The 15,370-nt window shown below is 44.5% G+C and overlaps 1 protein-coding gene and 1 pseudogene across 1 annotated transcript in view; both read left to right on the top strand.

Moving 5' to 3' along the window:
- Positions 1–8,243, top strand: part of LOC117448533 (plasma membrane calcium-transporting ATPase 1-like) — a 38,246-nt gene extending 30,003 nt beyond the window's left edge. Inside the window, exons 14-16 of the mRNA XM_071203338.1 lie at positions 1,183–1,396; positions 2,333–2,541; positions 8,161–8,243. Coding sequence (XP_071059439.1) covers positions 1,183–1,396; positions 2,333–2,484 — 366 coding nt within the window. The 3' untranslated portion in view covers positions 2,485–2,541; positions 8,161–8,243. The remainder of the gene's footprint in view (positions 1–1,182; positions 1,397–2,332; positions 2,542–8,160) is intronic.
- Positions 7,622–13,560, top strand: LOC139432870 (plasma membrane calcium-transporting ATPase 1-like; annotated as a pseudogene).
- Positions 13,561–15,370: the final 1,810 nt, after the last annotated feature.

Genomic DNA, 15,370 nt, shown 5'->3' with positions numbered 1-15,370 from the left:
CTTCTCTCAACATGTGTCCCCTCTTCTCATGTCCTTCTACATCAACATGTGTCCCCTCTTCTCCATGTCTCTTCTACATCAACATGTGTCCCCTCTTCTTCATGTCTCTTCTACATCAACATGTGTCCCCTCTTCTCCATGTCTCTTCTACATCAACATGTGTCCCCTCTTCTTCATGTCTCTTCTACATCAACATGTGTCCCCTCTTCTACATGTCTCTTCTACATCAACATGTGTCCCCTCCTTCATGTCTCTTCTACATCAACATGTGTCCCCTCTTCTCCATGTCTCTTCTACATCAACATGTGTCCCCTCGTCTTCATGTCTCTTCTACATCAACATGTGTCCCCTCTTCTCAGTCTCTTCTACTCATCACAGTGTCCCCTCTTCTTGTCTCTTCTACATCAACATGTGTCCCCTCTTCTCCATGTCTCTTCTACATCAACATGTGTCCCCTCTTTGTCCATGTCTCTTCTACATCAACATGTGTTCTTCTCCATTCTTTTTGTGTCCCCTCTTCTTCATGTCTCTTCTACATCAACATGTGTCCCCTTCTTCATCTCTTCTACATCAACATGTGTCCCCTCTTCTTCATGTCTCTATCAACATGTGTCCCCTCTTCTTCATGTCTCTTCTACATCAACATGTGTCCCCTCTTCTACATCAACATGTGTCCCCTCTTCTACATCAACATGTGTCCCCTCTGTGGAAAGAGACTCTGAAAGTTTCAGGAACAAAGATTCTCTCTCTTTTTGATCCATTTCTATAAAAACCTGTCTGAAAATGAGCTGATCAGATTTTGAACCCTTTATGATGTCATAACGATGTGTTGTCTTGTTTAACCATTAGCCAATCAGCAACCAGGGTAACCCCCCCCCCCTTATCACCTGAATCTCCTCTAGAGCACCATTGAGTTCTTTGTAACCAAATGTCTCTCAGAGGGGCGTGGGGAGGGGCTCCTTGTTTTCATCTAAAGTAACAGACAGAGAATCAGCACTTTGGAAACAGGGCTGAAACAGAGGGGATTATGGGTAATGCTGCAATGATCTGTTTGGTGTTTCAGCCAATCAGAGACAGGCTCTGGATATATCTGAGACCTATAATATATTGATGAAGAACACAGAATAATAGGGGACCTTTAATTTTATTTCCCTCATACATCATATCCATGTGTGTCTCCAGGACTCCCCTCTGAAGGCGGTGCAGATGTTGTGGGTGAACCTCATCATGGACACCTTCGCCTCACTCGCTCTGGCTACCGAGCCGCCCACCGAGGATCTGCTGCTCCGGGACCCGTACGGACGCAACAAGCCGCTCATTTCCCGCACCATGATGAAGAACATCCTCGGACACGCCATCTACCAGCTGACTGTCATCTTCACCCTCCTCTTCTTGGGTCAGTGAATGCAGTAAATCTCACCAGAGGTGGAAGTAGTGGAGTACAAATGCTTTGTTACTGTACTTAAGTACATTTTCTGGTTTCAGTACTTTACTCCACTGCTTATTTTTCTGACGACTTTCTACTTCTCTCATTCTCCAAACAGCTGGTTCCTTTAGTCTGAATGTGTGTGTGGTGCGTGATCATTATTCTTTAGAGTCACTGCGTGCCTATTGGTTGGAACACGATCCGTGTATCCATCACTTCCTGGTCTTCTCTAAAGAAGAGGGACCAATGGAAACGTTGTCATGTTGCCGTTGTTCAGCATGGAAACATTCATTAGCTAACAATGACATTATTGTTCTATTAATATAAAGGGAGGTCAGGTACTCTTTAAAACAGCTGCTAGTTATGGGTACTTTTTACTGAAGCACACTTCAAAGCCTTTACTTTCACTTAAAGGTGGAGAGAATGCTCATAACATCCCGATAGCATGAATATCTGAAGTGCTTTGACAAAAATCCATAAAATAATCTCATCTGTGGAAGCCGTGGCGCTGTAAAAAGCACGACCAATCCTCTGAGCCGGCCCGGCTAAAGTAACTGGATGGCCTACCTGCCTGTCAGCCTTCCATCTGTGCACACACTCATCTCGTGCCCTCATTGGTCATGTGGGCGTTCGTGTGTGTTGGAGGAGGGCTCTGTGAGGAAGTGGCAGATTTTCTGCGTCGTGTCTTTTCAAATTCTAGCGATCTCGAGCTGGTTTCTCAAACTTTCATACCCCACCTTTAAGTACATTTCAAAGCCCATACTTCTTTACACTTTAGCTGAGTAGAGGATATGTGTACTTTTGCCATCTCTGAATCTCTGTCCACATTTCTTTCAGTGTACAATAAATGGATTCTTGTATAAAAACCTGGACGAAACTGGGTTAACTCGACCCTCTCTTTCTCAGGTGAGAACGTGTTCAACATCGACAGCGGCAGGTACGCCCCCCTCCACGCGCCGCCCTCCGAGCACTACACCATCGTCTTCAACACGTTTGTCCTCATGCAGATCTTCAACGAGCTCAACGCCCGCAAGATCCACGGAGAGGAACGTGTTTGACGGCGTCTTCAAAACCCCATCTTCTGCTCCATCCTCCTGGGAACCTTCATCTTACAGGTGAGCTGTGAGGGGCGGAGCTACGATACCTACGATACGATAATACTTTATAGTCATTACATTACATTACATTGCATTTAGCTGACGCTTTTATCCAAAGCGACTTACAATAAGTGCGTTCGATCAACAAAATACAAACTTGAAGACAACAGAATCATAAAGTACATCAGGCTTCATAGAGCCAAACATTTCAAGTGCTACTCAACTGGCTTTAGGTAAGCCAGCCCTTTATTATATAAGTGCTTTGTTAATAGTTCTATCGCTCGAAGTGGAGTCGAAAGAGATGAGTTTTCAGTCTGCGCCGGAAGGTGTGTAGCTTTCTGCTGTCCTGATGTCAATGGGGAGCTCATTCCACCATCTTGGAGCCAGGATAGCAAACCCACGTGTTTCTGCTGATGGGAACTTGGGTCCCCCTCGCAGCGAGGGTGCAGCGAGCTGTTTTGTTGATGCAGAGCGGAGTGCACGTGCTGGGGTGTACGGTTTAACCATGTCCTGGATGTAGGAAGGCCAGATCCATTCGCAGCATGGTACGCAAGTACCATTGTCTTGAAGTGGATTCTAGCAGTTACCGGAAGCCAGTGGAGGGAGCGGAGGAGCGTCGTGTGTGGGAACATGTAGGAAGGTTGAAGACCAGACGAGCCGCTGCATTCTGGATGAGCTGCAGAGGTCGGATGGCACATGCAGGGAGACCAGCCAGGAGAGTTGCAGTAGTCTAGGCGTGAGGTGACGAGAGCCTGGACCAGAACCTGCGTGGCTTTCGGGTCATGGGGACGCATCCTCCTGATGTTGTAAAGCGTGTATCTGCAGCAGCGGGTTGTAGCAGCGATGTTTGCAGTGAAGGACAGGTTGTTATCTAGGATCACACCCAGATTCCTTGGTCTGAGTCGGGGAAACAACAGAGTTGCCGATGTTGTTGTGTCAAGAGAGGGGACAATCTTTTCCCGGAAGGAAAGCAGATCAGTCTTGTCAAGGTTGAGCTTGAGGTGGTGAGCAGACATCCACTGAGAGATGTCAGCTAAACAAGCAGAGTTGCGTGCGACGACCTGGGTCTCTGAGCGGGGAAAGGACAAATTAATTGGGTGTCGTCAGCGTAGCAGTGGTATGAAAAACCATGCGGCTAATGACAGATCCGAGCGAGTTTGTGTACAAGGAGAAGAGAAGGGACCAAGAACAGAGCCCTGAGGGACCCCTGTAGTTAATTGACAAGGGTCAGACTCCGACCCTCTCCAAGTTACCCTGTAGGTGCGGTCTTTGAGGTATGAGGTGAGGAGGGAAAGTGCAGAGCCTGAAACTCCAAGTTCTTGGAGAGTGTGAAGGAGGATCTGATGGTTCACCGTGTCGAATGCAGCAGACAGGTCCAACAGGATGATGACAGAGGAGAGGGAGGCTGCTTTAGCAGTGTGCAGTTCCTCAGTGACAGCAAGGAGGGCAGTTTCTGTGGAGTGACCTGCCTTGAAACCAGACTGGTGCGGATCAGAAGGTTGTTCTGATGGAGATAGCAGGAGAGTTGTTTAAAGACAGCGCGTTCAAGTGTTTTAGACAGGAACGGAGGAGAGAGACAGGCCTGTCGTTTATAACATCAGACGGGTTGAGAGTGGGTTTCTTTAGGAGAGGGTTTACTCTCGCCTCCTTGAGACTGTTTGGAAAGTGACCAGAAGTTAGAGAAGTGTTGATGAAATGGGTGAGAAACGGTAGAATATCAGCGATAGTCTGAAGGAGGTTTGAAGGGATAGGGTCCAGAGGACAGGTGGTGGGGCGGGCAGAGGTAATGAGGGTAAGAACCTCACTTGGAGAAGAGGGAAAAGGAGGTCAGTGTGTGGGGGGAAAGGAGGGTCTGGTGACCCAGCGGTGAGTAGAGGTGAGTCAGAAAAAGAAGAGCGAAGATCATCAACCTTTTTTTCAAAGTCGTTAACAAAGTCGCTTGACAGAAGGGAGGAGGGGAGGGGCTTGGGGGGGGGTCCAGGAGGAGGAGAAGATGGAAAATATTTTTTTGGGATTGGAATATGAAGATTGGATCTTATCTTGAAAAAGTGCTTGTTGCCTGAGAGATCGAAGCAGAGAAAGAGAGAGGAGAGCCTGATAGGTTCGGAGGTCGTCAGGGTGTTTGGATTTCCACCGTTTCCTCCTCTGCCCTAAGGACGGTTCTATTAGCACGCAGTGCGTCATTTAGCCAGGGAGCAGGAGGGGACTGACGAGCCTGCCGAGATGTGAGAGGACAGAGAGAGTCCGAGAGATGAGAGAGTAGAGAGAGGAGAGTTTTCTGCAGCAGAGTTTGGAGGCAGGAGTTGGAACGAGTCAGAGGAAGGGAGGGCTGAGAGCACCGAGGAGGCAAAGGTAGAGGGGAGAGGGAACGGAGGTTACGGCGGACAGGTGCAGGATGAGTAGAGATTAGTTTGTTATGTTTGGAAAGGGGTAGAGAGAATGAAATTAAGAAGTGATCGGAGGTGTGGAGCGGTTAGAAGTAGCGCAGTTCCTTGAGAATATGAGATCGAGGACATTGCCAGCTTTATGAGTTGGTGGGGACGGAGACAGTGAGAAAGCAAAGGCGGTTAACAGAGATGTTAGTTCGTCTATCTTCTCCGTCTGGAGGTTGAAGTCTCCGAGAAGTACAGCGGGAGGGCCAGTTTCAGGGATGTGTGAGAGGAGATGATCTAATTCCTCCAAGAAGTCCCCCAAGCCGCCTGGTGGACGGTAGAGGACAACAATGGTTAGTTGTATAGGATGGGTTACTGTGACGGCATGGAATTCAAAGGTGGAAGGAGCGAAGTTAGGTCAGATCAAGTCGGAAATGTTTCTTCCTTCAAGGGGAAATATTAAGACATGAATACAAGGACATAGACATTTAAAGGTCACCTATTATGCAATTTCCACTTCTTCATGTCTCTTCTACATCAACACGTGTCCCCTCTTCTTCATGTCTCTTCTACATCAACATGTGTCCCCTGTTCTTCATGTCTCTTCTGCATCAACATGTGTCCCCTCTTCTTCATGTCTCTTCTACATCAACATGTGTCCCCTCTTCTTCATGTCTCTTCTACATCAACATGTGTCCCCTCTTCTTCTTGTCTCTTCTACATCAACATGTGTCCCTGTCTTCATGTCTCTTCTGCCAACATGTGTCCCCTCTTCTTCATGTCCTTCTACATCAACAGTGTCCCCTCTTCTTCATGTCTCTTCTACATCAACATGTGTCCCCTCTTCTTCATGTCTCTTCTACATCAACATGTGTCCCCTGTCTCTTCTCTTGTCTTCTGCATCAACATGTGTCCCCTCTTCTTCATGTCTCTTCTACATCAACATGTGTCCCCTCTTCTTCATGTCTCTTCTACATCAACATGTGTCCCCTCTTCTTCATGTCTCTTCTACATCAACATGTGTCCCCTGTTCTTCATGTCTCTTCTGCATCAACATGTGTCCCCTCTTCTTCATGTCTCTTCTACATCAACATCATGTCCCCTCTTCTTCATGTCTCTTCTACATCAACATGTGTCCCCTCTTCTTCATGTCTCTTCTACATCAACATGTGTCCCCTCTTCTTCATGTCTCTTCTACATCAACATGTGTCCCCTCTTCTTCACGTCTCTTCTACATCAACATGTGTCCCCTCTTCTTCATGTCTCTTCTACTCTACATCAACATGTGTCCCCTCTTCTTCATGTCTCTTCATCAACATGTGTCCCCTCTTCTTCATGTCTCTTCTACATCAACATGTGTCCCCTCTTCTCCATGTCTCTTCTACATCAACATGTGTCCCCTCTTCTCCATGTCTCTCTTCTACATCAACATGTGTCCCCTCTGTGGAAAGAGACTCTGAAAGTCTCAGGAACAAAGATTCTCTCTCTTTTTGATTCATTTCCATAAAAACCTGTCTGAAAATGAGCTGATCAGATTTTGGCCACTTTACTGATGATCATAACGATGTGTTGTCTTGTGTAACCATTAGCCAATGCAACCAAGGTACCCCCCCCCCCCCCCCTTATCACCTGAATGTCCTCTAGAGCTCCATTGAGTTCTTTGTAACCAAATGTCTCTCTGAGGGGCGTGGGGAGGGGCTCCTTGTTTTCATCTAAAGTAACAGACAGAGAATCAGCACTTTGGAAACAGGGCTGAAACAGAGAGGATTATGGGTAATGCTGCAATGATCTGTTTGGTGTTTCAACCAATCAGACATGTTCTGTATATATCTGAGACCTGTAATGTGTTGATGAAAAACAGTGTAATAGGGGACCTTTAACATAACATTCGAATCACTGAAAAACAACTTGATTGACTGGTGCAATAAATAATGCTTCAGTCTTACTTCACCGAATACCCCGTAGCTCCAATTCGATGGTATGAATTCAGATTCAGTATTCAGGACATTGTTTTGGTCAAGGACATGTTGTTGCCAGCCTCACTTGTTATGGTAGGCTCAGGGCCAGCCCTGGGTAGGCTGAATCATCGAGTTTCTCACTGACCTACAACTTCCACCAGGTCACAGACTGTTCCCACAAACTGATACAGGGGCTTTGAAACTCGGACAAACAGACTCAAAATCTTCCCCTGAGCCACCAGGCTGCTAGCCCAACAGTCCTACGTTCAATACCTTTTAATTACCATATGCATTTTATGTATGTTTTTAATGCACTTTATAGCTTTTAATGCCATTGTTATTAACTATGTATTCCCCACTGGATAAGTGTGTATGTTCGTCTGCCCTACTAGGGTGTTTTTAAAGGTCATGGCCATTTCCACTGATCATAATTCCATTGTTGAGGTCTACTAGAATAGATGTATACTGTGCAATTTTCCAAACTCACATTGGTTTCTCACAGCATCTCTGTATAGTATGTGTATTCCCTCTCTCCACTAAACGGCTCGTTGCAGCTCTTGCCCCCCCCCCCCCTCCCTGTGAGCCCAGTGTTCTCCGATTGGTCGGGACCAGTCGGGACGTTGTGAATCGCGCTGAGCTCCATGGAGGTGTGATTTCCTTGTTTAGCGATACACAGCGAAACACAGCCAAACTCACCCTGAGCACACACAAGTCACAGCCGAAGTAAAAACAATAAGTGTGGCTTGATATTGAGTAAGAAAAAGGTTGATGAACGCTGTGAGAATGGGTCTGCAGAGAGAATGACGCCGCGCTCCCAACTGTCTGTTATCAGCCTGCAGCCAGGGAGGAGAGATCAGCAGAGCTGCCTGCACTGAGTGTGTAAGGAAGTCCGTGGATTGGTCAATTTGGACCAATCAGCGGGGGCTTAACGTAACGGCTCCACGGATTGGTCCATTTCGTTCCGGGGACCACATGACATCATGATGTCCCCGGAAGAATCAAATGGACAGTGACGTATCTCCAACGAGGCGTTTTGGGGAGGTCTTTTCTGTGTTAGAGTTTTACTCGCTACAGGGTGTACTTTGAGGGTTTTGACTCTGCAGACCGTTTACATGCAGAAAGACCTTCATAACACACAAGGGGACGGGTGATAACCGGAAAAGCATGACATGTGACCTTTAATGTTTGTCTCCCGTCGTTACTCAGGGTTTGACTCCAAAATCTTGTTGTATATTTTTGTACGATGACATTAAAGGATTTATTTTCTATTCTCTTCTGTATGACGATGTTTTTCTCTCCTCCTGTAGATTCTAATCGTCCAGTTTGGTGGTAAACCGTTCAGCTGTGTGTCTCTGAACATGGAGCAGTGGCTGTGGTGCGTCTTCCTGGGTATCGGCAGCCTGTGTGGGGACAGGTGAGGCACTTTCATGTGATATGAGACAGGAAGTGATGGGAGAGTAAGGCAAGGCACGTTTGTTTATACAGCATCTTTCGACAGAAGGTAATTCAAAGTGCTTTACACACATTTCATTAAGAACATTACATGTTATGTAAAATCCACTTCTTCATGTCTCTTCTACATCAACATGTGTCCCCTCTTCTTCATGTCTCTTCTACATCAACATGTGTCCCCTCTTCTTCATATCTCTTCTACATCAACATGTGTCCCCTCTTCTTCATGTCTCTTCTTCTACATCAACATGTGTCCCCTCTCTTCTCCATGTCTCTTCTACATCAACATGTGTCCCCTCTTCTTCATGTCTCTTCTACATCAACATGTGTCCCCTCTTCTCCATGTCTCTTCTACATCAACATGTGTCCCCTCTTCTTCATGTCTCTTCTACATCAACATGTGTCCCCTCTTCTCCATGTCTCTTCTACATCAACATGTGTCCCCTCTTCTTCACGTCTCTTCTACATCAACATGTGTCCCTCTTCTTTATGTCTCTTCGACATCAACATGTGTCCCCTCTCTTCACGTCTCTTCTACATCAACATGTGTCCCCTCTGTGGAAAGAGACTCTGAAAGTAACAGGAACAAAGATTCTCTCTCTTTTTGATCCATTTCTATAAAAACCTGTCTGAAAATGAGCCGATCAGATTTTGGCCACTTTATGATGTCATAACGATGTGTTGGCTTGTGTAACCATTAGCCAATCAGCAACAAGGTAACCCCCCCTTATCACCTGAATGATCTGTTTGGTGTTTGGAGCCAATCAGAGACAGGCTCTGTATATATCTGAGACCTGTGATATATTGATGAAAAACAGTATAATAGGGGACCTTTAAGAACATTAAGAAATAGTGCAGCAGAAACATGGGATTTAAAAAGAGTCATTAAAAGGCAAAGAGACAAATAAACACAAGACAAGCTAATATACACTGAACACAAATATAAACACAACACTTTTGTTTTTGCTCCCATTTTTCATGAGATGAACTCAAAGATCTAAAACATTTTCTAAACAAAATAACCATTTATCTCAAATATTGTTCACAAATCTGAAAGAATCTGTGATAGTGAGCACTTCTCCTTTGCCGAGATAATCCATCCCACCTCACAGGTGTGGCATATCAAGATGCTGATTAGACAGCATGATTATTGCACAGGTGTGCCTTAGGCTGGCCATAATAAAAGGCCACTCTGAAACGTGCAGTTTTGCTTTATTGGGGGGGTCTGGGGGGGCCCGAAAACCAGGCAGTATCTGGTGTGGGGGTTAGGGGTAGGGGTAGGGGTAGGGTTAGGGGTAGGGGTAGGGTTAGGGTAATGTTGTGAATCGAGTGGCCCATGGTGGTGGTGGGGTTATGGTATGGGCAGGCGTATGTAATGGATGACGAACACAGGCCACTCGATTCACAACATTACCCTAACCCTAACCCTACCCCTAACCCTAACCCTAACCCTACCCCTACCCCTCACACCAGATACTGCCTGGTTTTCGGACCCCCCCCGACCCCCCCAATAAAGCAAAACTGCACGTTTCAGAGTGGCCTTTTATTGGGCCAGCCTAAGGCACACCTGTGCAATAATCATGCTGTCTAATCAGCATCTTGATATGCCACACCTGTGAGGTGGGATGGATTATCTCGGCAAAGAAGAAGTGCTCACTATCACAGATTTTTTCAGATTTTTGAACAATATTTGAGATAAATGGTTATTTTGTTTAGAAAATGTTTTAGATCTTTGAGTTCATCTCATGAAAAATGGGAGCAAAAACAAAAGTGTTGCGTTTATATTTTTGTTCAGTGTAGAATAACACAGGTATAAAATACATGAATAAAAAGTTACGGTGCAGATAACCTCACCCTCAGGTGGCAACATACTGAGGTCCCACAGGAATTGCTGTTGTCTGACTGCAGTGTGTTTTGTGTGTGTCCTCCTCTCAGGTGGTGTCCAGTGTTCCCCCAGCTGGCTGAAGTTCCTGAAGACGGCGGGTCACGGCACTCAGCAGGACGAGATCCCCGAGGAGGAGCTGGAGGACATGGACGACCTGGACGAGATCGACCACGCTGAGATGGAGCTGAAGAGGGGACAGGTGCTGTGGTGCCGAGGACTCAACCGCATCTCCACACAGGTACTGGACTCATCTTCATTTGCATTGCTTTTATTTTACATTTTATTCTTTTAATTGTTTTATTTGAACCTATTTTAATTTATTGGCAGCTTTATTTCATTGGGATTTCATTAGACTGTAGATGTTTTATCTTGTTCTGTATTTAATTTATTATTATTCAATATTATTTTAATATGGCTGCTTTGTGCATGAAAGGTGCTATACAAATAAAGTTTATTTTTATATTATTATTATTAGAAGGATAATTCTGATTCAGAGAAGATGTTAACTGCAATTTTCACAACTTGTATGTGTTAGATATGTACAGATGTTATACATGGATAACTTAACCTTCTTCCTCAATAGTTCCAACTTTAGTTTGTATCGTGGACTCTCAGTTTAGGTGGTCGGGATTACCAGATGTGGAAAAATAGAAGTTGGTGGAGGACTTGCTCATTTTATATGTGGCTGATTATTCAGAAAACAGCTAGGAGAATTTATTTCATTTTTTTTAATAATAATAATAATAATAATAATAATAATAATAATAATAATAATGGGTTCCATTTATAAAGCACTTCATATTTGATTTCAAATCCCGAAGTGCTACAAGCAGTGAGCATGAACAGTAAATAAACATTACACAACACGGTAGAATTAATAAAAAGCAATACAAAAATTAAAAATAAATAAAAGGGTGATAAAAAGGTCTAGGCAAAGGCTCTTTTGAAGAGATGGGTTTTGAGGCCTTTTTAAAAGCCTCCACGGTGTGTGGTGTCTCATGTGGTCGGGGAGAGCATTCCACAGGCTGGGGGCAGCCGAGCAGAAGGCCCGGTCTCCCGTACGGAGCTTAGTCCTGGGGGGTTTGAGGAAGTTGGAGTTGCTGGAGCGGGTGGTCCGCAAGGAGGTATGGGGGTGAGGAGTTCCTTGAGGTAGGGAGGGGCAGTTCCATATTTGGAATCAACAGAAGACCTGAAAGACAATGTAACTCCTTCATTTAGTGTTCCTGAATGTACTACTCTTGCAGAAGAGAACTTGATGCAGCTGACTGTAGACAAGGCCGTCCCTGGCCAACATGAGGCGCCACGCAAAGTTATATGATGAGGCCCTCTGTTTCGCGAGCGTCGACTTGGGGGGAGGGTGCTAGTGGAAAATCGTGCCGCGCCACACCAACTGTGCCGCATAAGCTCATGGTGCGCCGCATTTTCGGCTCAGTTAAGGCCCCCTCCGCAAGGTGAGGCCCCCTCCGCAAGGTGAGGCCCCACGCAGTCTGCATGATCGGCCTGTAAGGAGGGACGGCCCTGACTGTATATTAAAGAAGTACCCAGGGGCTTGGGCCCATAGACTATGGGTGATTATTTAATTTAGTTTTCTGTCAAATGAATGAAGGGAAAATAACTCTGGCTTAGGTATTTAGCGCATTATGCAACCTTTAGACCCTAATGTTTCAAATTAGGGCTATAGAAGTGTTCGTAAGACATCTCTTTCCCGATGTAAGTGAATGGAAAACTGTGTTTTTCGAACGCAATTATGTCACTGACTAGAACATAGGTGTAGTACCACCGTGTGGCCACTACGAACATTTGCCGGCGCACTTCCTGGGGACTTGACAACAACATATTTTTCTTGTAATGGCTTCTGCTGACTGTTTTGTTGGGAAAATACTGAATATACTCTTCCAATCTAAGAGTAACATGATAACAAAGGTATCAACTGTAGCTGTGAACATGACAGGATGTGTGATGACCTGGAAGAGCATCAGGACTGGTTGAGGCATAGCTATGTGATCAACATGATGATTCAGCCTCTATGGAGAGAGACATCAAGCATGCTCATTTCTGACGTGGAGCTAATCTGAAGTAAACATTGAGTACTGCTTTCTACTCCTCCATCTTGTGACTGTGTGACTCCCTCTCTTGATATCAGCATGTGAAGGACACTGCTCAGGACAAACTACGATGCTCTGTGTGTGATGACTCCTTCCATTCTGGAGATACATGAATACGTGGATCCTGATGTTGAAGCTCAAGCCGGTGACGAGTGAGATTTTTCTAACAGTTTCCTTTGTGTTTTTCAGATCCGTGTAGTGAACGCCTTCAGAGACACCTTATCTCCGTACGAAGGACTCGAAACAGTCGAGTCTCGCAACTCCATCCACAGCTTCATGACCAACCCGGAGTTCCATATCCAAGATTCGATGCCTCAGATCCCCCTGATCGATGAGGCCGATTGTGAGGACGAACCCCCGACCAAACGAAACTCCACCGTTCCTCCTACCGCGACGAGAGACCGAGCCGTCGCCCCGGCCAACGCTCCCGACTTCGCCCAACCAGAACAACAACGCGACGGAGCGCAGGATCCCTCTTCCCGGCCTGGCAGCGCTCAACTCGGCCGGGTTACCTCCGTGTCCGGGGAGCCCGCTGCACAGCCTGGAGACGTCGCTCTGAGGCCCACACACAACCACTTCCTGTCACGAATGTCTCAACGAGAGTTCTGGTTCTTCCGAAAGAACGAAAATACATTTTAAAAACTTGTTTCGATTGGTTCCCGTCAGGAGTTCACCTGCCGGTTTTTAGAATCCAGGAAGCAGAAATGTTTCCGCTGTGTTGTTTTGTGTACTGAGCGGCGGTGCAGCTTCACACGGACTCAAGTTTCTTTATTTTTACTATAGACATGAACTCTGCTCTGCAGTTGTTGTTTAGAAGAAGACGTGTTTGTAAGGTGATCAATAATCCGTTTCTGATCTGTAAATATCGATGTTCAGACGTAGTTTCAGTTTGTCATCAACGAGCTGATTCAGGTTAGTTTTGTGTCACGTCTTTAACTTTGAGGATCTGTGACTGAAATGTTTAGTCTGTCACCTTCGACGAGGATGGGTGGGGGGCTGTTGTTACAAAAATATGTGTTTGTAGACAGAAACGTTTTAAGTAATTGTTTATTCATTGGATTTATTCTAGTATTTTTGTAAAAAAAAAACGTGATAGGTTGTTGTCGTTTCAAAAGATGTTAAAACCAAAAGTAATTTCATTTTAAAAACAACAACAGAGTGGGATATTTGTCACATCAGACAGAACAATAAATGTTTCAGTTAATACCTTCAAAGCTCTGCACCATTTAAAATGTATTTATCTGCTGTGGGTCAATTAATCTACAGCTTGCACCACATTCTATAAAGTTATCAAATGTTGTATCTTTGTCCAGTGAGACCCACGTATCTCTAACGAGTCATTTTTCAAGAGTTTCTCAGCCTCTTTCAACTTCGTGGCAATGCATTTTCCAGCTGATCCAAGAGAAGACTATATTTAGCCTACCACAAACATACTTGTTTTTCACCTGACAGGAAGGGAGTGTGGAGCAGAAGTTAATTTGAGTGGAAGTGCAAAGCTTAAAGGTAGGGCAGGTAATCCACTTCAGAAACACTTGTTATATTCCATGGAATGCTCTTAACATCCCGATAGCAATGAATACATGAAATGCTTTGACAATAAATATTACAAATATGTCCTCTGTGGAAGCCGTGGCGCTGTAAAAAGCATGACCAATCATCTGAGCCGGCCGGTAACTGGATGGCCTACCTGCCTGTCAGCCTTCCATCGGGGCACAAATTTATCTCGTGCCTCATTGGTCATGTGCGCGTTCGTGTGTTGGAGTGGTTTGGGATTGGGCCGTAATGTAATGATCCTCACTGATGCTGAATGTAATTGAGCTGCCCTACAGGAAACAACAGCTCTCCCTGGTGGATGATTTGCACAGGGTTCCTGCTTCACACTGGAAGCTGCCCAGTTCAACCAGTAAGTTGGTGTTCTCCAGCTCAAAATGTTATCACATTCTGCAGGGATCTTCTTCTTACAATACATTTTCCTGATCATCGTTAAATACTTTTAATCCATTCTCGATGCAAATTGAGTATTTTTACAGTGTGGTATAATCACTCTAACTCAAGTGAAGATTCTGAATACTTTAACCACTTTAACCATTGGAAATCGGATGATCTGATACAGTTTAGTCCCTGCAAAGACTAAAGACAAATAACCGATACAACAACTCAAGAGCATATCTCTGACGTGTATTTTAATTGTTCTATTATTTACCGTCAAGTTATAAATTGTAACCCATAAACAACAAAACGGTAGTTTGGTAAAGTTAGCAAGATATTGAACTTGACGAGCAATAATTAAAGCACATTGTTAACAAATTAAATAATAAGTGGCTCACTGGCTGGCCTTAATTAGAAAAGTAGAAAAATAAAGAATTATAATTAAAATAATTAAATAATACAAAAAAACAAATAATAAATAAATAAAATTATTATTCAATTTCATAATTTGTAGGAAAAAATATAATAAAAACATACAATCAATAATAAGGTACTTAAATGCATTAATAATAATACAACTATTCCAAACAGTATAACGCATAAATAATACAATTCATTAAATTATAACAATAACAAATAAAGAAATATCCTTAAAATATAGTAATATCAATCAATGTTTATTTATTAGCCCAATATCACAAATGTACATTTGTCTCAGTGGTCTTCACAGTGTGTACAGAATATCAGTATGACAATACGACACCCTCTGTCCTTAGACCCTCACATCGTACAAGGAAACACTTCCAAAGAAAACCCAGTTTAAAGGGAAAAATGGGAGAAACCTCAGGGAGAGCAACAGAGGAGGGATCCCTCTCCCAGGACGGACAGACGTGCAATAGATGCCGTGTGTAAATTGAAAAGATAATGCATTTGCAACATAGGTAGTCCAAATGTTTGGAAATGCATGTGTGTATAATAGGAAGATGAATCCACGAGGATATCCATCCAGGACCTATGATCCAGGACCACAGCCACGACTCAAGATCCAGCACTCGCGATCCAGGACACAGGACCGCAGGATCATCCATGACTCCGGATCCCAGCGTATATAGACACCAAAAAGAAAGACATTTGGGGAAGCTGGGT

The sequence above is a fragment of the Pseudochaenichthys georgianus genome, chromosome 6, assembly GCF_902827115.2.
Source record: "Pseudochaenichthys georgianus chromosome 6, fPseGeo1.2, whole genome shotgun sequence".
NCBI lineage: Eukaryota > Metazoa > Chordata > Actinopteri > Perciformes > Channichthyidae > Pseudochaenichthys > Pseudochaenichthys georgianus.
The sequence above is the reverse complement of the archived record's forward strand: the minus strand, read 5'-3'. Positions and strand labels throughout refer to the sequence as shown.